Source organism: Mesoplodon densirostris, chromosome 17 (assembly GCF_025265405.1).
Source record: "Mesoplodon densirostris isolate mMesDen1 chromosome 17, mMesDen1 primary haplotype, whole genome shotgun sequence".
NCBI lineage: Eukaryota > Metazoa > Chordata > Mammalia > Artiodactyla > Ziphiidae > Mesoplodon > Mesoplodon densirostris.
This window is the reverse complement of record NC_082677.1, coordinates 66,649,977-66,672,336: the sequence shown is the minus strand read 5'-3', so window position 1 is coordinate 66,672,336 and position 22,360 is coordinate 66,649,977. Positions and strand designations below refer to the sequence as shown.

The window sequence follows — 22,360 nt, the reverse complement described above, 5'->3', positions numbered from 1 at the left end:
GTGTCCAAGTATTGCTCATACTGACATGCCTGATTAAATAAAATCTCTCAGTGACAAGTTTTCTCATTTGAGTGCTCTTTTTAGTACTGTGTAAAGAGGGAATTCAGCATCTTATCAGTGTTTATAATATAAAAACTATATTCACAAGTGTGTCATTCTTGGTGTTAGTCTGTTCTGAGTGTAACACCACATTTCAGCATGAGAAATATATTTAGATGTGTGCAAGTCTGTTGTTCATTACGCGTTCTTCTAGACATTCTCCGGTTCATCAGCTGTTATGGTGTAATGCTCAGGTTTGAGCTTTCTTCTCAGTCCAGGCTTAGATAGGGCTCCCTTTTTCCTCCAGTTTTCTATGGCACGTGCTTGTGCATGTTGTCAGTGAACATGCAAAATTTAAAATGTAGAGGCTTAGAAGAAGAACAGGGACCAAGGAAGAGCATGGTCTGGGGGTCAGGAGACCTGGGATTCAGGCCCAGCTTTGTCAGCAACTCTTTCCGGGACCTTAGGACAGTCACTTAACTCCCATGCATGCTCCCAGGTGTCTCTGTCTGTAAGACGAGAGGGCTAGAGCAGATAATCTCAGGTTCTGATGTTTGCACAATTGTAGTTCTAGTATTACTGACCCTCCTGCTCCTTTTAAACATGCATGATTCTGAACAGCTGCTGAGACCATTGTTCCTACACACACTGATGCAGCCTGGAGAAGAACATGTATTGCTGAAGGAGAATGTGCTCATATGTTGATTACCATGGTCTCCTAGGTTCTAATGTCCTGGGTTAAGGGAAGAAGACCGTGTGTATTACAAGGAGATGGGAGGCATTTTCCACGGCTGGAAGATGTATGGACCTAGTTTTATGTCTCTCAGTCTTCACCTGTTTGCTGGCTTCCTTAGGGCCCTTCTCAACATGGCCCACCTGCCACTGTGGCCTCATCCTTCACCACAGGCTGTAGTCTAGGGGTGGCTTTGAGACATGTGGGTACCCCAGGTGAGCTAATCATTGGGACGACCTCAAACACAGGCTATTCATGGGACTTCCCTGGTGGCGCAGTGGTTAAGAATCTGCCTACCGATGCTGGGGACACGGGTTTGAGCCCTGGTCCAGGAAGATCCCACATGCCCTGGAGCAACTAAGTCCGTGCACCACAACTACTGAGCCTGCGCTCTGGAGCCCACAAGCCACAGTTACTGAGCCCGCGTGCCACAATTGCTGAGCCTGCGTGCCGCAACTACTGAAGCCTGCGCACCTAGAGCCCGTGCTCCGCAACAAGAGAAGCCACCGCGATGAGAAGCCCGCACGCTGCAACTATAGAGAAAGCCTGCGCTCAGCAATGAAGACCCAACGCAGCCAAAAATAAACAAATAAATAAACTAACTAAAAAAAACCCAAAATGACATGCTATTTAGATAGTTGTTTATCTTAGAGGGGAGACTGAGGGCTGCCTGGGGCAGAGGTGAAACGGGACCCCTTGTGCAGAGCTGTTCGTCTCTCACTCCAGTGTTCCCACCTATTCAGAGAAACCAAGGCCCTGCGGGTAACTATCCATTGTTTCTTAAGCATATCCATTCCAGGAGTTCCGCTGCTGACTTCAGGCGGCTTGTTCTTGTATTCTTTGCAGCCGCATCGAGTACCCTTTCAGAAAGGAGTTCTCATAAATGTAGTTTTCTGCATCACGTTGGATTTCCAGTGATGCAGACGCTGGTGCCCCAAGCCCTTGGCCAGCTGCCCTCTGCTCACTTCATGCAGCTCTGCCCAGCTATTCTGATCTGCCTGCTGCTTCCTGAACTCACCCTGCTCGGAGGGGATCGACCAGGCCCTGGAAGAGACTCCAGCAACTTCCTATTCATGACTTTGTGTTTTCTTTACCCCCTTCCCTCTTCGATTGTACAGATTTCAGGCCCCACAAAATCTGGTTCCATCTGTGAGCGCACTCCCTGGCTTCTCCATTTTCTCTGCCAGGAGCCCTCAGTCCACCCTGAATCCTGGCTGACTCGTTCAGCTCTTAGACTCAGCTCTAACCGCCTTCTTTAGGAAGCACCCGCGTTGTTGGGCCCCTTTGCACACTGGGTACCTGTGCTATGCCAGGTGCTGTTCAGGGGCTGGACAAAGCAGAAATAATATAGACACAGTAAATAAAATAGAACTCTTTGCCCTCATGGAGCTTGTAATCTAACTGGAGTGGGAGTGGGAGGGGAGTCAGGTTCATTCTAGTGGGTCAGGTGCCACTCCTGGGTTCCCATTGCTGTCATTCTGCTCGGGATTGTTCACACATCCACCTCCCCTCTGGATTGTGAGCTTTCTGTGGTGGGGGCTGTGTCCTTTTTATCTCAGTGTCCCAAAGACCTGGCACAACGTGCATGGATAGGCTCAGTGAAAATCTGTGGGGAGAAGGAACATATAACTGCTAATAGCATTTGCACATGAGGAAGGGGTCAGCTGCTAATTTCCTGCGGCCACCCTAACTATAGGAAGCTGAGGATTTTTCCTTCAAATCTGACAACTTGGGCCTCCCTGGTGGCGCAAGTGGTTGAGAGTCCGCCTGCCGATGCAGGGGATACGGGTTCGTGCCCCGGTCTGGGAGGATCCCATATGCCGCGGAGCGGCTGGGCCCGTGAGCCATGGCCGCTGAGCCTGCGCGTCCGGAGCCTGCGCGTCCGGAGCCTGTGCTCCGCAGCGGGGGAGGCCACAACAGTGAGAGGCCCGCATACCGCAAAAAAAAAAAAAAAATCTGACAACTTCAAGAGGTTCCCGGTGGGAGTACGGAGTAAGTGAGAGTTGTGTGCAAGACGGTAATGCAGAAAGGCTTGGGGGCCACACTGATTAACATCCAGTTGCAGAAGCCCTCTCCTCCTTACTGCAGGACGTGTTGTCCCCCTCCCCAGCGACAGTGCTGGGGTCCTGCTGGCAACGTTGAGAAGTGCACCATTTTGAAGATGGACTCAGTTCCATGAGGGATTTTTATCTCAGCTGGTCGAGTAGCTTTTATAGCTCTGCAGATAAATCAAGGAAGTCCTAAATTCTTTATAAGCAGAAGCGACGCATCTCTCATTTCTTAAAATAGAGAGCTCCAAGAGCTGCCATTTCCTTAGTTGGCTATTTCAAGAAGTGGCATTCAGGGTTTCAGCTTGTGTTAACATTTAATTACCAGGCACACAAAGGAAGAAATGACTAGAAAGTTCACGGGAAGCTATCATGTCAGAGGGAAGAGCAATAGAATCAGAAAGCCTTTTTGTTTAACTCTTCCCATGGTTCTTGAGGCTTCATACATGTTTGGCCAACACTGAACTCATTTGTGGGTTGACGCTCACCAGTTCTGCTGGATTCCAGGGGAATCTCATTTTCTTGGCGCTCAGAAGATCCCCTGGCTTCTGATTGCCTGTGGATCTGGAATTTCAATTTGCGTGGTTGTTGAGCAGCCAGACACAGAGTGGCAAATGCTGTAGGAAGGACTGAGTTCAGAGAGGCTCAGAGGGAGACTGACGGGAGGGCACATGGATCATGCCCTGTGGTGCCCGTGAGAGCCACGTGATCACTGCAGGCTTGCCTGCTGCCCGCTGCTTTGACCAGCAGATGGGGACTGGTGGCCTTGGTGTCAGTGGGTCACCTGTGCCCATGATGTCCCTTGAGGTGGAGGTGCTTCTCCCCATCTGGTCACGTGGCCCTGGCCTCAGGCTGTTCCTGTGAGTCCTTCCAAGGAAGCCAAGGCTTTGATTCTTTGATAGAAAACCGTCTGTGGGCCCCGGTGACTGTGCTCCATCTTCTGCCCTGAGGAAGCGCCATACAACCCTCGATGAGCAGCGTCCCTTGGGATTTACCACCCCCACCCCCACCTTCTCTCCTCCTCAGTGTTAGATCCAGCTGCTGTCATGGAGCTGCCCTCATGGGGGGTGGGTCTAAAGTGCTTCTGTGTACACTCCGACCCCCAACCGTTCTCAGCCCTTCCTGACACAAACCTCATCAATACGCAATTCAGTTTATAATGTAAGCGTCTATTTGGGTTTTCTTTGGGCTCAGTCCCTGAATGCCGCTGTCATCTCTACTTATTATTATATATTAATAGTTTCCTCTGCATTCGGCCTTTTGTTTTTCCTTTTTTTGTGAGAGTCCCTGCCACTGTTGTCTGTTTAATATGTTCCTTGGAGGATAGAGGAAAGTTTTTGTAAACAGATTGGTAAAATTGAATGTATGTGTAGCACCCACTCAAAAACAAACAAAAAACTAAGACTACTGTCATGCAAGCAACATATTTAATAATAATAATAATGGTTGCATTTATTATGTGCCTACTGTTTGCCAGGCTGTGTCGAACATTACCTCAATGAGGCCCAGTGACAACCTCACGTAACTGCACAGCTCAGCCTTCTTAACCACTGTACCATAGACTGCCTTCAACTCGATCAGTATCTGTGTGGTACATATGGCCCCATCAGGGCAGACCCAGGTTTTCTGAGCAAGGAAGCTTCGAATTTTGGGGACTTTTAAGAAAAATAAAATTTATAAATACAAAATTTGGCCTGGAAGTGAATCTTTTAGAATTTGAGTTTAGAATAATTTAGAATTTGAAAAGAAGTCACAACAAATTACAAAATTTAAAAAGCCAAATTATCAACATCAGAAATACAGGAAAACACATTTTTGTCAATGAGTCTCTTGGCACACCTCAGTAATAACTTTCTTCCCGGCATTTTTTGGCTTCATACTCCTGTTACCTCCCGTGTGATCATGATTTTGTATCATCATTCTGTGTGGCAAGAATAGGTCATTCAATTTTTCCCGTAGCAAGCAAGTCGAACTTCGTATTTTATTAATCATAGCTTAGAAAAGTTTCTTCTATCTCTGCAACATTTGGTAACCTCACATAAGCTTTTAGGATTGGATAAACCTCTGTTAGGTTTCTTCTATACAGGAGCTGTGTGATTGGGGGCATTCTCAGTTTGCGCAATGACTAATCTCAAGCACCTCCTAGCATTTCTGGCCCAAGCACCTTGGAATGTGCCTATATTGCAGTATGGCCCCTGTGTTGCACCTCATATCGATTTGCCTATGTGACACTGGGTGGACCGACATAGTGGGCCATGTTCCTGTAAACCTTCCTAAACCAGGATGCCAAGCAGCAGTTGAACTCAACAGGGATGTGTACGGGGCCTGGAGAGGGGTCTGTGCAAGTGAGGGGCATTCAGCTGTCTTAATGACAGTCAGTGTGTCTCTGGGTCCTGGGCTAGATGCTGCGGGAGCACAGAGATAAGGAGGCCGGCCCTGTCCCAAGGCACCAATAGTGGAGGGGATGAACTGTCCATGGGTCATTTCAATGCAGGGCAGAAGGAACTGCGTCCTAGGACTGCTACTCACCCAGATGCAGTGGTCAGAGACGGGACAGGCTGCCTTTTAACGGGTTGAGGTGGTGCTCCAGTTATATGGCCACGCACTGCATACCCTGGGGCTAGAGCAACTACGCTTTAACTTTTTCAGCATCTCTGCCTCTGCCATATTTGTTTTTTTAGAGCAAGGATTCTGCTGCTAAAATAAAACATCTTTGGACCTCTGCCTGAAGGGCTGTAGGACTCCGACAGGTGTATAGGCGTGGGGAACGACAGGAGCAGGCTTGTCAGAGACAGTGAACCACACTGCTTGTGTCATGGGCGTGCGGGGCTGGAGATGTGACTGGAACCTGTGCACCTGCTTGCCCAAGGAGGGCTGCGCCATCACGTTAAGGAGTTCACAACCTTGCCCACCTGAAGATTTCTCACTCTTCCCTCGGCACTCGTGAAGCAGCACTTCTTGGTGAAGTGAGGCAACTTTGCAGCCCGTGGACAGTAATTGACACCACCTCCCGCCCCACCTCTGCATTAACGTCTGCCCGCACCTCTCACTATACTGAATTAGGTGTTTACAAGCCTGCTTGTCCCACTAGTCCAGGGTTTCTGTGACTCAGTTCCATGGCTCTTCTCCAGGGAAGGACAACCCTCCCCCCGAAACTGGGTATAAAATGTAGAAAGTAATGTGTATATACATTTCTGGGGGGAGGGGGCCCATGGTCTCAAAGGGGTCTGTAACCCCAAGGAGGTTAGGGAGCTCAACACTGGGCTTGTTCCTTGTTCATCCCTAAATTTACAAATTCCAGCACAGTTCCTGGGTCATCATGATAGACCAGGGGTTCTTCAGAATCCCTTGGAGAGCTTGTTCAAGCGTGGTCCCCATTCCTGGAGTTTCTGGTTCAGGCTTGGGATGGGGCCTCCGAATTTACATCTGTGTGAGCTTCCCAAGGGATGCTGATGGTGCTGTTCCCGGGACCCCACTCTGAGAACTGCTGTTGTAGACCGTTGGGACTGAAAGTACCACAGTCCTCTCCCTGTCTGATTTCACAGTAACTGAGAACTGAATGTTCTTAGGTAAGGACTTTTAACCTCCAAATGGGGGAGAAAGCTGAAGGACTCGTGTATAGATCGAGTTACATTTTTTACACACTATAAATGCACAGTACATGCGCTGTACATGTTCTCAATGTCCTAGACTCGGGAGCTGGCCAAGCCCCATCGTCCTTAGGGAGACACAGTGTCCTGAAATACTGAAAATTCAAACTGGTAAATGTGCAGGGTTCCGAAACCTGGTAGTTCTGATGGCCTAGGAGCAGTTCTAGGAGTATTGACCATTCATCAATTTGGGTAATTCCGGACCCAGATTTTTTTTCTTTTGAAGATAAAAAATCAAGAACTTGTATGTAAATTATCTCAATAGAAAAAAAAAGTAGCTCTTTGTATAATCAGGCCTCATAAGATGGCTACTCTCTTGCTGTCTTGTACATCCCCTGCCTGACCCTGCCCTGCATTACCCTTACTTTATGCACATGATTGCCTCCCTCTCCTAAGCTGACGGTTTAATCAGTAACTACCTATGTGATTGGTCTGAGAGTGACTGTTCTAGCCCTGGGACTAGACCAGCTCCAGTATGTTTGGTCATCAACAGGAGACCGCGGCCCTCACTACGGTCGCTAGCCCAAAGAGCTGCAGAGGGATGTGTTCCAGCAGTCCTTCTGGCAACCGAGGAGCCTTCTGATGTCATGCCCCCATAACTGATGGCATCCTCTTCCTCTGTGTAGTGAAGATTGCTGTCGTGTCCTGCCTGCCGTGAGCTGTACATGGTCAGGTGTTGCTCTGGGACTTCAGCCTCTGGCTTGTAAGATTCCCTGTTCAGTAAATCGTTGATGTCTATGTCGCCGACTCCAGGTTCTTTCTTTGGCCTCATGGCCGGGCAGTTGCAAAGATTGCAGGACTCTGGCGTGCAGCCCAACACTCTTGGAGTTATGTCACCAGGAGAAGCAGTGAACTTAGGTGTGTTGAGATGGCTTTAAAGCCAAGGCCATGTGCCAGCTCTGTGCTAATAAAGCCTCTTCTGAACCAGGACTAGGGGACTGGCAGTCTGATAATTAACCTAATTTCACTTTGCTGTTAGTGGACATTCCTGTTACTAGTGATGCTGCAGGCCAGTTTCCTACACTAGTGGGCTGTCCCCCACACTTGTGACCAGCTGGAAAAGCTTAGTGGAGCTGAAGAACACTGAACAGCTGTAACCAGTGAATCATCAGTTTAAAGAAGAGTGGAAAATAGGCGATTGTGCTCTTGACCCACAGTGTGGTAGATAGGTCCGCCTCAAGCCTCCCAAGCCCCTCTCTCCTGTCATTTCTTTCTGTCTTCTTTATCTGTCTCTATCTTGCCCTTATGTTTCCTCCATCCCTGCATCTTCTACCTCCGCCACGCCTAGGTGTCGGTCACTTTTGTCTCTTTCTCTCCCCCATCTCCTTCTTGTCTCTTTTCTTTCTTCACCAGTCTCCCTTCTCAGCCTTTCTCCTCTGATAGTTTCTTTCTTTCTTCCTCCTAAAATCCACATGTAGAATCCACATTGTGCCAGTTATTCGTGTTTGAAGCAAGAGCTTTTTGCCTTGTTCTTAACTTAGGTAGCAGGTGAGTTGCTCTCCATTGGCCCCTTTTCCTTGGAGTCAGCGGTCCTGTCGGGGACAGTGCTCCCTGCAGCTGCCGAAGACCTCTGCCCAGTCAGGTCTCCAGGAGTCACTTCGTTGAGCAACTTAAGGGTTTGCACAAGTTTCAAATCTTCCCAGTCTTGGAGCCCCGAAGACCAGAGAAGACGTGCTGTTCTTCTCTGAGATTCCCTGTATGTCTCATTCTTCCCTGAGATTTCCCTTATGCCATTCTTCTATGGGCTTTCCTGGTTAACATGCATCATCAGTCTTGAACAGAAACGCTGGCTTATAAACTCTCCACAGACAAGCCATGGTTGAGCACTGGTGAGCACAGACCCTTAGCAAGGCAGCCTGGAGAAGAAAGGGTTCTGACTGATAGAAGACTGGGTCCTAGTCCCGTCTGCTGGCTACTTGGGACGCTCAGGCAGTCAGCTCAATTTGTGATCCTCAGTTTCCTGCCTCAGTCCAATGGAGTGACGTTTCCATGCCTACCTTTTAGTGGTGTTAAAAGATAAACTGAGGCATATTAAACATTTCAAGGTTTATGTGAGCAAAAATCGATTCAAATTGGGCAACACCCAATTCCCAATGGTTGGGAACACTGATGATAGGAGCTGGGGAGAGACTTACATAAAGAACAGTGCAGAAGCAAAGAAAGGAATAATTGATCGGCACTGGCGTGAAGCCTCGTCGGCTGTTTGTGCTGGGTTGTCCGTAGTGTTTTGATTTCACTAACCTCGAGGCATTTACAGGCTTACATTTCAGTTTGCTTACGTAGACTGTCACCTCATCGCCTTACAGCCGCCTCAGACTGATGGCCTCCTTGTCTAATTAATGTAACAGTGGATTAAGTGTGAAAACACCTCAAAAATGAACAGTGGCCCACAAAAGCGAGATAATCCTAATACCTACAATGTTACATTAAATACTGCCAAGATACCTTCAGGGGAAAACAGTAATTCATCTGATTAACAAAAGCGTTATTTGGTATGCTAAATAGCAAAACTGATTTATGAATATGTTTGTTGTTTTCATTTACTAAACATTTAAGAAATCCAAGTTCAGTCAAATGGTGAGAAGTGTCATTAAATGCACTTAAGAAGCTGTAAACATTGTCTGTATCAGTCCAGAGGCAGAAAACACATCCGTTGATCGAACATGGAAAATTAATGTAGAGAATTATTAAATTGGTAAAAGGGGATCAACTACTAGGGAGTAAGGGTAACTCTAAAGCATGGATCAGCAAACTATGGCCCGTGGGCCAAATCTGGCTGTTGTACTGCCCCTCCCCCTGCCATGCCAGTTTTATTGAGATGTTGACGTACACCACTGGGTTGCCTGTTTTTGTAGATAGGGTTTGATTGTAACACTGCTGTGCCCATTTGTTGACTATGGCTGCTTTTGCTCTGCAACAGCAGAGTTTACTAGTTACGACAGAAACTGTAAGTCAGCCAAAATATTTGCTCTCAGGCTCTTCACAGAAAACGTTTGCCAACCCCTGCTCTAAGAATACAAGCCTAGTCTATCCAGGGAGCAGAGACCCAAGGAAAGCACAAACTTGGAAGAGCCCCCCAACCCCCGCCTGCCCCCCACCCCAAACCTGCACCCAAGGCTAAGATTCAGGCCTAGGTGGAGGGAGTGTGGCCCTGGTCTCTGGACAGTGGAGAAGTCAGTCTGCTGAGGATCTGCGGGCTAGAGGCTGGGAACCACCTGCTGGGGTGCCTGTGCAACTTCTGGAGGGTGTGTGCCACTGGGTCTCTCCCAGAAAGCCCCCAGTGGCTGCTGGGCTATAGGAACAAAGCAAAAATCCCCAAAACCAAGGAACAATTCCAGAACACTGGAGCTTGAGAAAAGCCGCTTTCTAAGCAGTGTCCCTGCAGCACCCTCTGCTAACCAGGGCTAACAGTGCGGCAGTTTTCTGAGAAAGCAGTCTGACCTTACCCTGTGGCCTGGAGGGAGTGGAGCTGATGCTCTGTGCCGAGGGACTGGAAGGGGAGGTACCCAGCTGAGGATTCCCCTGGGCCAGCTGGTGCCTGTGGAGGTGCCCCGGGCTGCAAAACTAGGTCACCCGCTCTGGGCTTCGCTGCCTGCAGTCATGTGCTGGACACGATACAGGGCAGGGGGGAGCGCAGTGTCTGTTCCATCCTGCAGTCTTTCTCCTTCTGACCTCCTTGTAATGGAAGTTTAGCTGTCAGAATCCTGAGCTCTGTCACTGTAGAAAGCTCTATGCCTTTTTGGATTTTATTAGGAATATGGTCACGGTTCCTAAAGAAAATGTTACTGATTGTGACATTGATCCATTTTGCCAACAAGCACCTGTAGATTGATTACTATATACAGCATAACAAACTAAAATAAAGGAAGAAACGATTTAAGTTGAATTAAAATATTTTGGAGAATACTTTTATTTTCTGTGTCAGTTCTTACTTAAAAATAATTACCTGTGTAAATCCTTTTTTTGGCCTCTTTTGAATGTAAAAACATTTTAACATTACAAATATTTTAGAGGAAGAAATTACCTACACTTTCACAAGATAGCTCTAATTTTTTTGATTGTGTATATTTTAAATCTCCGTCCCTAAACATGTACTGTTACCCAATTATAATAATTGTGCACTTGTTTGAGCACTGTGTTTTTTCCTCAGCATATCATGACGTCACGTAGAGTCTTACTTAAATCAAGTAATTGAAGTTAAATATGAACATTTTATTCTTATATTAGGCAGAGCAAGCTGACTGCTTCATTAAGAAACTTGAGAACCTCATTGGCATAACACAGTAGATGCTTTAGTTCTTGTTCTCAGGCTATCTCAGTGCCTGTTTCAGACAGACAGCTTCTGCAAGGTGATTCAGGATCCAAACTCCTTTCGTCTTGGGGCTTCACCCTTTCCTCAGGCCTCCTGAGTCCACTGCTGGATCCTGTGCGTGCTGCTGGCAGAGGGGAATAGGGAGAGAACAGGGGAGAGAGACCATCTCAGCTAGCTTGGGCAGCTGTGATATCTATTGAGTGGGGCTTAAACAACAGATACTTATTTCTCATAGTTCTGGAGACTGGAAAGTCTAAGATCAAGGCACTGGCAGATTCAGTGTTTGGTGAGGGCCCACTTCCTGGTTCGTGGATGCTGTCTTCTTGCTGTGCGCTCGCATGGTGGAAGGGACGAGAGAGCTTTTGGAGGTCTCTCTTATAAGGACACTAATTCCATTCATGAGGGTTCCACCCTCATTACCTGATCACCTCCCCAAAGCCTCATTTCCTAATCCCATTATTTTTCAGGATTAGGTTTCAACATATGAGTTTTCAGGACACAAGCATTCAGTCTACAGCAGAGGCTTTTATGAGCCAGGCTTGGCAGCGACCACATCCCTTCCACTCACACGCCATTGGCCAGAAGACAGTCACATGACCACACTAACCATGGGGAGGCTGGGAAATGTAGTCCAGTTCTATTTGGAATGAAAAGAGACAGATTTTGGGAACACACAGAAGTCTCAGTTACAATTCCTAATTTAGATGGCACATACCAGATGTCTTTAATACATTTCTTATCTGTATATGAATTGTCATTTTAATATATAGAGCATTTGTTGAAATTGTGTTATCAGCTGATTTTTTATTAATAGTTTCAAAAATAATCTTGTAGTAATGAATTTATTGATATAATGAATTTACTTCCAATAAGTGTGTGTGTGTGCGTGTGTGTGTGCACGCGCAGACGTGTGCCTCTTTTAGAACTTGGCATACTGTGCTATAGTTAGTTGAATATGTATCTTTATCCTTGACTTACCCAGTTAGTGCCTTGCATGTGGGAAGTGCTCACTGAACACTGTGGCAATGATTAAAACTAGATGAGATTTTTACTGAGAATAAGTTTGGAAATAGCTAGAAAAGGCATATTCTCTCTTTTCTTTCCCCAGTTGCTCATTGCCTCTTTCTTTGGATTAGTGCATGCCAGGGATGATCATCCCTACCCCCTGGGGGTCACCCACAAGCCCTGGTTTAAGTACTTTTTTCCCTTGCTTGCCTGATTTTGGTCCAGCTCACATTTCTCTATGTTTAGGTGTTGCATATGTAAGTGTATAGATAGTTCAGGTTAGACAGGGATATTTTGAGACTCAGAGATGAGTTCCATAGAGTTTTATATAAAATAGTGAGCTCTGGGGATTGCTCTAAGCCCAGGGCCAAGAAGAGATGGTCATGGCTGGAGCTGGTGGCCTTCGTTGCCAGACCATGGCTGGACCTCCAAGCAGGGCAGTTCTGGCAGAGCTTAAGGCTTAGAAGGGGACTGACCTAGCCAGGGGTGATCCAAGACGTGACTGGAAGTTCCCCCGGACTCCATAGCCTCCTTTGTGTTTAAATAACCAAACAAGCATGAGGACCATGAAATGTTTACTTTCCTTTGAAGACAACTTGTTTCTCTTGTTTCTGATTCTTCCTGATAGCGAAACTGATGCACTCTCATTGTAGAAAAGTTGGAAAGTACAAAAACATGTAGAGTAGGACGTATGAAGTTCTTTAGTCTTAAGAAGTTACTTTTAGAAGAGTGTTCCAATTGCTTATCTTTTCACCTTCTAGGCCAAACCAAAGCTGATTGAGCCACTCGACTATGAAAATGTCATCGTCCAGAAGAAGACACAGATCCTGAACGACTGTTTAAGGGAGATGCTGCTCTTCCCTTACGATGACTTTCAGGTAGGTAACGTCTAAGTGTAAATAGAGCCATGTGGAATTATTTTTGCATATATATGTGTGTATATGTGGGTGTATGTGTGTACACATGCAGATCTGAATATATGTTACATATGTATGCATAGATGTATGTGTATGTATGTACATACACATATGCAAATACATGCATACACATATACATAAACACACATACGTATGTGACACAAATACTTTTTCAAGTGTGTATGTTTTATCTCGAATAGAAGTGCTATACTCTGGGCTAATTCTGTAGACACAAGTGCCTCCTATGTCTTAGGAGATTTGTTTGAAGAGGCATTTAGGGGTTTTGCCAAGTACCTTAGAGTCTTAAGGATGGGATTTGCTCGGAAGCAGTGGAGGATTTTGCCATGCATCCTTTTAGGATGTCACTTTGGGAGACTGCTTTGAGAGAGGCCCTGAACTGTGTGTGGGCTCATAGAGAAGAGTTTGGGGGTTCTGACATCGAGGAATGTCCTAACATTTACCTCACTGAAGCTGTGACAGGTGCTGTTTCTGGGAGCTCAGTAGCTGCCAGCAGGGGACTCAGCACAGCTTTTGCTGTGAGTTGCTCTAGATTGTTGCTTGAAGCCTTTCAGACTATGGCCTGTGGCTGAGTGACCCGCAAGAGCTTTGAGCCACTGACGAGTGATAGAACCCCAGTACCGTTAGATGCCTGGCAACCTGGAGTCATCTTTGTCTACTGGAGATTCCAGTTATTGCCCTTGATCTCCTGGGACTTAATCTTGGCACTTCCTTCTTCTCTACCTGATGCTGTTACCATCCAAGACCTGTCTTTTGTGAATTAAACTGCCTTATTTTTTTTTTAAGCTTCCTTGATTCTTTGTTGTTTAATTTTAAAAACTAGTACCTACTTGTAACAAACAGACAGGCACTATTGAAACACTTGACATTAAAAGCCTCCCCTACCACCTTCTTTTTAATCCCACTCCCCAGAACATAACCTGCCATATATACAGTTCTTTGTGTACCGAATTGTCTTTAGAAATTTCCATGTTAATAACAATTGTTAAATTATATTCCTTGAAGTTTTTTTTTTCCCCACCAAATTTAAAAGCTTCCAGTTTACGACAAAGGTGAGAATTTTCACAAATGTTCACTTTTTCTAACTGTGGGTAAAATGATTATTCTTTAGTTCTTTCCTGAAAAATAAGAAATGCCACGGAAATGAAACTGACTATTAATGGGATGCTGCTGCCAAAGTACGTTCTGCTCATAAATGGTTTCAGATCACACCCCCAAATATGATGCCTTGAAAACTTCATTACAAGAGTAGATTACCTAGCTAAGGGGTGAATAAATGGAAACCTCAGAATGATGCCTTTTGTTAGCATCATTTGTTAGCATGAGAAGTTAAATCAGATGATTACAAATTATACTCCATGTTGACGTATTTTTCCTGTAGTGTGCTCTCAGGAAGCTAAAGGTTATCTCAGGTTTCTCTGAGCGTGAAGTATGTATTCTTCTTGGTATCAGTTAGAGTAACAAAGTTATTTCGAGTTTTGCAGCCTGGAATGCAAAATTGTATTTGCAAACCTGAGATAAAATTGCTCAAGAAGCAAACAAACCACAGAAATAATATACACTTAATTTACACTTAATTTAGTTTCATCTTTTATCTCACAGACAAGGAACCTGGATGTTTAAGCATTTGTAGAAACAGATGATTGAAATTTTGAGAAAAACTCCTTTGTCCCTTTTGCCTATAACAACGTCTCTGGGGATACCAGACACAAATATTCTAGGAACAGCAAAGAACTCACTGACATTCTGCTGGCCAAGATTGAATGAACAATGTTAAGTTCTGTTTGGGGAAGTTTTTTCAAAGATTAAGGAGCTTGAATTTCAGCTTTCATCCCCATCACAGTAATTGTGATGGGGCACAATGAAGTTTGGATAGTTACTTTTTTCTAGGAAACTCCTGTATTCTAATCCAGTAAGGTTATATGCTTTCTTGCTAAATTGTCTTGATGATTTTAATAACTGTCTAGTTAGTGGAATGAGCCAAATGTCTTAGTGATGTCACAGATTCCTTCTGTCTGTCCCTGCATTTTTAGGCAGAATGGGAGCAGAATTATTATTGTATTATTAGAGGCAGAGGGAACAAATTAGATCAGGGGAAAGTATTTTACTTTGTATGGAAAAATGATAGCAAGTTGGTTAGGAAGTGGGTCAGATTGTGAGCAAAATGCATAGTGGGGTTGATTTGCAATCCTATACTTACTAGTTAAACAATATTAGTTACCTATTAAGATAATAGAATTTGGTGTGAAGTCCTGTCAACTATATTCAAAATGATAATTTACTAAACGATAGGTGCGCATAGGGATGATACATTTGTACAGGTCGCAAGTAGACCCGCGTTGGTATTGGTCAGCCCCTAAGAACGTCTGAGTTCTCTGAAAATGAGCCTTATGGAGATAAGGTTTGTTGTTGGGTGTACTTGTCTAAGGTGGGAGAAGAGTGTTTAAAACAGAAAAACCCAAGAGACAGAAAGTCAACGTGAATTTTAAAAAGGCAAAAGGACAGTTCTCAGCTGTCCGAATATTTATGAAGTGAAGCTTTATCTGCCAAGATTGGGGTAGGAATACCGTGGCTCATGTAGACTACGCTTGTTTTTATTCAGAATCAGACCCTGGCGCTTAGGGGTCGTTCTGTTCTGTCTCTGCCCTGGCTTTATGGTTCTCCTCCCCGGCAATATCATCTCTTCTTTCCCATCCTTCTACAACCTTCTCACCCTTTGAGGCCACTTCAAATCCCCTGTCCTCTGAAGTTGTTCAAATCCACAGTATTTTCTCCCCATTCTCTCAGTTCCTCTAATACTTACTGTCTACATTGTTACATGAATACCCAAGTGCGTTGTCTAGAGCTTTTCAGTAATGGCTTCTCATGCTTTTTGTTTCAAGTGTCCCCATCCGTGCTGTGGCCCTGAGGACGGGGCTGTGCTGGTGCCTCTGTCACCTCCCTCCCCACCCATCCACCTCCACATCCACATGACCTCTGCACGCTGGATGCCAGGCTTGGGTGCTTCTGGCTTCATATAAAATCTGTAAAGTTATTATGAACATTAATTAGTTAGTTTTCTTTGATTCTTGAAATGACTATGAATACCAGGGAGCATATGTGGAAATGCCAATGACTAGAATTGTAAAACTTTTTGCTGAGCCAATGATTTGGTTTGGTGGAAAATTAGGTAATTTTTGAAATAAAAATAAAATGGGGGCTTCCCAGGTGGCACAGTGGTTGAGAGTCCCCCTGCCGATGCAGGGGACACGGGTTCGTGCCCCGGTCCGGGAAGATCCCACATGCCGCGGAGCGGCTGGGCCCGTGAGCCATGGCCGCTGAGCCTGCGCGTCCGGAGCCTGTGCTCCGCAATGGGAGAGGCCACAGCAGTGAGAGGCCCGCGTACTACAAAAAAAATAAAATAAAAAGGAAGCGAAACAGAGTCATAAAAGGAGCACACTTTCTGGTGACTGATGGACCTTTATTGTTCTTAAAGTTTTGTGGCCTCTTCAAGTTTACTTGGCAAAACTCTGAGAACTTACTTTTCCGTGGGTAAATAATAGGTAAACTTTAACAGGCAATTAGACAGAGATGATAACCTTTAAGATTAAAATGTTTTAGATCAAGAAAGGTAAGTTGAGGGACTTCCCTGGTGGCCCAGTGGTTAAGACTCCACACTTCCAATGCAGGGGGCATGGGTTTGATCCCTGGTTGGGGAACTGATATCCCAGGTGCTGTGTGGTGAGGCCAAAAAAAAAAGAAAAAAGAAAGGTAAATTGACTTATTGCTTAAGAAATGACAGATCTAAACATAACTGTAAATAATGCCCAGGGCTCCTCCCTTTCCTGTCAGAGACACAGAATTTGATGCGAGTCTGGCCGTTGATTTCCACTTGTGACCACTGTCAGGACAAATTGAATCCCATGGGAATTTATTCTTGGAACATTAAGATAGTGGGACGTCCAGGTGCTGAGCCCTTAAAGTGGTTGGAAATGCAGAAGTCCATCCTAAGAGAGAAGCCAGGGTTATCAGTCTGGGCTCACCTGTAGAAATGTGAGACAGTGGCCACAGGGACTGAGAGCATGAGAGTGCCCTCAGGGGACTGAATCTTGGGGAGCACCTTCCTCCTTCAGGTGGAAGCCTTTTACTGGATGATACTGTTGGTGGTGACATTCTTTTTTTTTTTTTTTTTCTGGGGTACACGGGCCTCTCACTGTTGTGGCCTCTCCCGTTGCGGAGCACAGGCTCCGGATGCGCAGGCTCAGCGGCCATGGCTCACGGGCCCAGCCGCTCCGCGGCATGTGGGATCTTCCCGGACCGGGGCACGAACCCGTGTCCCCTGCATCGGCAGGCGGACTCCCAACACTATGCCACCAGGGAAGCCCGGTGGTGACATTCTTAACTGCTGGCATCAATCCACTGAATCTGTAGCTGGCTTTTGAGCTCCTTGTATCCTGGCTTGTTACACAGCTTACTAATGTTTGTGCAATTTTATAAAGTGATAGAATATGGAAAAGGTAGTAAACAGTAAAAAAGGATATTAGGGGGCAATTTATGGATACCATTTATATTTCACAAACATTAGACTTTGGTGTCTGATATAAACTAACAAGGCATAGAGTTTGTATGAAAGAAATAAAGAGAGAATGTCATATTCCACTTCTGGGGATATACCCAAAAGAATTGAAAGCAGAGACTCAAAGAGATACTTGTACATCCATGTTCCTAATGGGATTATTCACAATAGCCCAAAGGAAGAAAAAACTCAAGTGTTCATCAGTTGGCAGATGGATAAACAAATTGTGTATATGCACAATGGAATATTATTCAGCCTTAAAAAGGAAGGAGGTTCTGATATATGCTGCAACATGGATGAACTTTGAGGATATTATGCTAATTGAAATGAGTCAAAAAAGGACAAATATTGTACGATTCCACTTGCATGAGATACCTAGAATAGTCAAACTTATCCAGACAGAAAGTGTAATGGTGGTTGCCAGGAGATGGAGGAGGGGGGATGGAGAGTTAATTGTTTAATGGTTACAGATTTCAGTTTTGCAAGATGAAAAGAGTTCTATGCATGGATGGTGGTGACAGCTGTACAGTAATGAGGATATTCTTAACACTACTGAATTGTACTCTTAAAAATGGTTGACATGTAAATTTTATGTTACGGACATTATACCACAATGAAGAAAAAAGAGCAGGATGTTACGGGTTTTCTGTGCTGTACAGACGTGAAATTGTTGTCTTCCTGGAAGTTGTATGAGAAGTCAGGGCAAGGAGTGTCTCTCAGGTGTTCTTCCTATTGACATTTCATGGTGTATCATCAATGTCAAATCTCTTTAGCAAGAGAATTTAAAAGATGGGAAAATTATTAATAATTGGCAACTCTAGAAATTTTCACTTTTGGAAAAGTTTAGATACAGGAGAATCCTAGAGTGTTCTCAGCATTGTATCAAAAAATGTGGTCAATCCATTTCCCTTTAAATAACATCCTGATTTTTATTTTTCTTCTGTTTCTTTTCCTCTTCTGCTTACATGAGACTGATAATGATCTACAAACCACTGACCTGCAAAGGAAACCAGGCCCCGCTCCTTACAAAGGGGCTGGAAGTCCCTCATCTCATTTCCCATCTGTCCTTTTGAAAAGAAAGAATTTTTTTTCACAGTGTTTTGTCCTTGCTTTTTATTATATGCTGCCAAAAAATAATCTCAATACTTTGTTTTGGGCTTTTTATTGGAAAGTGTTCTTTCGATAAAGTTCCTCAAATTTTTTATCCGTCTGCATTCAGTGGCCAGCAATGTCAGTTTCTGTGAACATTGTGGGTTTTGGGTTATTAGTGCATGTCTAGGATTGAACCTACCTGAAAAATCTGGATAAATAATGTTTCCAAATTGACGTTGTCCAGACCTTCAGGAGATGAGGATTTTAATTCCAGGTCAAGAATTCTGCCTTTTACAGAAAACAGCGACAGGTCATTTTTTTTTTTTTTTAATCATCAAGTATGTCTTAAAAAGAAAAGCTTATTTTTTGGATAGCACTGATCAGCTGAGTGTATTTATTTAGCATATAGTTTAGAGTTATACTCTTTGTGCAAAGAGCTCAGACAGGGTTCCTGCTTTCAAATTGCTCAAAACTTAGGAGAGGAGATATTGAATTGATATTAATAATAAGGAGGAGAATGTGACCACTGTCATGACAAATTGAATCCCATGGGAATTTATTCTTGGAACATTAAGATAGTGGGACGTCCAGGTGCTGAGCCCTTAAAGTGGTTGGAAATGCAGAAGTCCATCCTAAGAGAGAAGCCAGGGTTATCAGTCTGGGCTCACCTGTAGAAATGTGAGACAGTGGCCACAGAGACCGAGGGCATGAGAGTGCCCTTAGGGGACTGAATCTTGGGGAGCACCTTCACCTAGGAGGAAGCGGGGGTGGGAATCAGATACAGAAAGTGGGAAAGTGGGAAAAGGACCAGGAAACTGTGGGGCCCTGGAAGGGAGTGAGAGGAGTTTTGAAGAAGGCAGGCAGAAAGAGCAGACCATCATGCGCGCCTGCCACTGGCGTGGGAGAATGGCCCTCGGAGTTGATAGCTAGGGCGTCATTGCCTGTGATGGTCGTTTCTTGCCGGGGCTGAAGAAGTGAGTGCGTGGGGCACAGAGGTTAGCGTTAAATGGTAGCAGAGAGAAGGGATCATTGTAAGTCAGAGCAATGACACAGGAGGTTTTATCAGGACTGAGAGAATGAGCTACGAAGGGAAGTCCAGGAATGAGGAAGAGATTGAAGATGCAAGCTGTGGGGGTGCATTTTGAAGCAAGGCTCTTTAGGGGGCCCTGTGGGGATGGAATGAGGGTCTTTGCAGGAAGAGTTCAGGAAGGAGAGGGAGTTCTGTCTCTGAATGGGAAGGAGAGGATTGGGTATTTGAGAAATTTAGAGGCGGGTTGGGCTGAGGGAGCTAATGTCAGGTGGGCCCAGGTGAAGAGCAGCCTGGGGGCAAGTCAGGAGGGTTTGGACAGCAGGCTACGGGGCTTGGGATGGGGAGGGCGTAACAGTGAGAGTCATCAGTCAGCACCCCCACTGCTGTAACCCTGGCCACCGCCCTCATCCCTTCTTACCTTGGTTAATCCTATCAGGTCTTCCAGATCCTATCCTTGCCCCTCTTCCTGTCTATGCTAACAGAGTAGCCAGAGTGATCTTCTAAAAAGTAAGTTTCGGGGCCTCCCTGGTGGCGCAGTGGTTAAGAGTCCGCCTGCCGATGCAGGGGATACGGGTTCGTGCCCCGGTCTGGGAGGATCCCATATGCCGCGGAGCGGCTGGGCCCGTGAGCCATGGCCGCTGGGCCTGCGCATCCGGAGCCTGTGCTCTGCAACGGGAGAGGCCACAACAGTGAGAGGCCCGCATACCGCAAAAAAAAAAAAAAAAAAAAAAAGTAAGTTTCAAGGTAGATCCGATGACCTCACTCAGGGAAGTCTTACTGTGGCCGTGATCATGTCCACCGCACCTCTCTGACCAGTCGCCTCCCCACTCTCTGCTGCAGCCACACTGGCCTCTGTGGGGCTCCTCTGTCACTCCAGGCGGCCTCCTGCCCCAGGGCCTCTTCTCAGGCTGTTCCTCTTCCCGGAGGGTTCTTTCTCCAGCTCTCACTCACCCACTGCAGGTCTTTCTCCAGTTCTTACTTCTCCATGAGGCCCTTGCCTGCTGCCATGCCCTCCACCCTCTTGGCGTTCCAGGTCCTCTTTACCTTGCTCTGTTTTCTTTCTTCCTCACCATATCACTTACCTGCTTCTAAGATGCTCACATGTTTATTGTTTAATTCATGTGAACCCCGTGAGGGCGGGGATTTCAGTATTCACTGATGTTTCCCTAGCACACAGGACACATGGCAGAGAGTAGGAATTCAAGAAATACTCATAGGGGCTTCCCTGGTGGCGCAGTGGTTGAGAGTCTGCCTGCCAATGCAGGGGACACGGGTTCGAGCCCTGGTCTGGGAGGATCCCACATGCCGCGGAGCAGCTGGGCCCGTGAGGCACAACTACTGAGCCTGTGCATCTGGAGCCTGTGCTCCGCAACAGGAGAGGCTGCGATAGTGAGAGGCCTGCGCACCGCGATGAAGAGTGGCCCCCGCTTGCTAAACTAGAGAAAGCCCTCGCACAGAAACGAAGACCCAACATAGCCATAAATAAATAAATTTAAAAAAAAAAAAAGAAAGAAATACTCATTGAATGGAAGGAGTGAGTGAGAGAGAGAAAGAGAGAGTGAGAATGTATGAATCACCAACCAGGAGTGGGCTCCTTCCACCTGAGATTTTGATAAAATCAGCCTCGTTGGGAATGTTAACAGCTTGAGAACAGAGAAGAGAAAACAAAGGATGGGGTTTAAGATGGCAAAGGGGTGGTCATGTAGCTACCGGACCCAAGAATGCGGAAGCTGAGTCCTCAGGACTCTGGGCTGCTGGGGAGTGTTCAGAGGTGGATGTTGGATGGGGAGAAGAAGACATGGGAGGACCCTGAGGCTGAACAAGCAGAAGTGCCTGGTGTGGGGGAGCTGGAGGGATGGAAGGTGGTGCTGGGAGACGGGGCGTTGCTGTGTTTGCGATCCTACAGGTGGGGTGCTGGGTAGGCAGCGTGGAGTGGGGGCAACTGTGGAGGGCCCACAGGAAAGGTGAGCTGACATGTGTGAGCACTGAATAGTTGGATAGAAATTCAGAAGATTAATAGATGTGAAAATGTTCGGCCCAGCTACCAGGTCTAATGAATTTAAATGATACATAAAATCAAACTGAAATAAGAAGTAAGTTATGGGTGTAGCTCCTCAAAGGACTATTTTGAACATTTAATCCAAGCTTGACATGGATCCTTAGGCCCTTGGAAGGTATATATTGTAACCTTTCTTGTTAGAAATGCAACAGGAAAAGAAGTGATTTAGGAACCTTGGTCATTATTATTACCTTGACTGTTACATTTGTTCCTTAATTTGTTAAGACCTTTGTGTTCAGCTCACCCACTTTAAAGGAATATCAGCCTTGGAAGTATGACAATTCAGTGTTCGTTTGGTGAAGGGGAAAATTGCTTTTGAAAAACAGCTTCTATATCAGATTCTCAATCAGAAAATACAGAAATATACTGAAGAACCATAATTAACTTTGATTTGTGCCATCCTTTCTAAATGAAGGTAGCAGCCTTGTAGGGTAGGAGGACAATCTGGCCGTAACCAGCAAGGTTCAGCTGATGTGGCACCCAGGTGGGTACTCTGGTCTTCCTCACTGCCCACGGGTGTACCTCTGGGTCCCTGTGCTCTGTGCAAGCAGAGGAGGCCCGTTCTTCAGTGGAGGGTGGCCCATGCCATGCTCCATGGGATGCAACTCTAGGGGACATGATTGATGCATGTTCTTTGTTCTCCTAGGGAGCTGGGGCGTTCATACAGAATGTGATGTGATGGTGCCCCAGCAGCTGGGCACCTCAGGGAGCTGCGGTGCCTTTTGTGAACACCATTAGAGGAAAAACTTGTCAGGTTGATTTCTGTGTTTACTAGCACTTTAGACATTTTCTTCATTTTTCCTCAAGACAGCCCGGTGAGGGAAGTAGCTCTTCCCCCCTGCCCCCCACCATACTGGCAATGTATGACATGATTTTTGTTAGAAACACCATGCAGTGCTTAG

General features: G+C 45.8%; 1 protein-coding gene across 7 annotated transcripts in view; it reads left to right on the top strand.

Moving 5' to 3' along the window:
* The window catches only part of DOCK9 (dedicator of cytokinesis 9), a 282,273-nt gene that overhangs the window by 115,798 nt on the left and 144,115 nt on the right, over positions 1-22,360 (top strand). For all 7 annotated transcript variants that reach the window (XM_060080170.1, XM_060080175.1, XM_060080172.1 and 4 more), the window contains exon 2: positions 12,549-12,665. In XM_060080170.1, the coding sequence (XP_059936153.1) occupies positions 12,549-12,665 (117 nt within the window). The remainder of the gene's footprint in view (positions 1-12,548; positions 12,666-22,360) is intronic.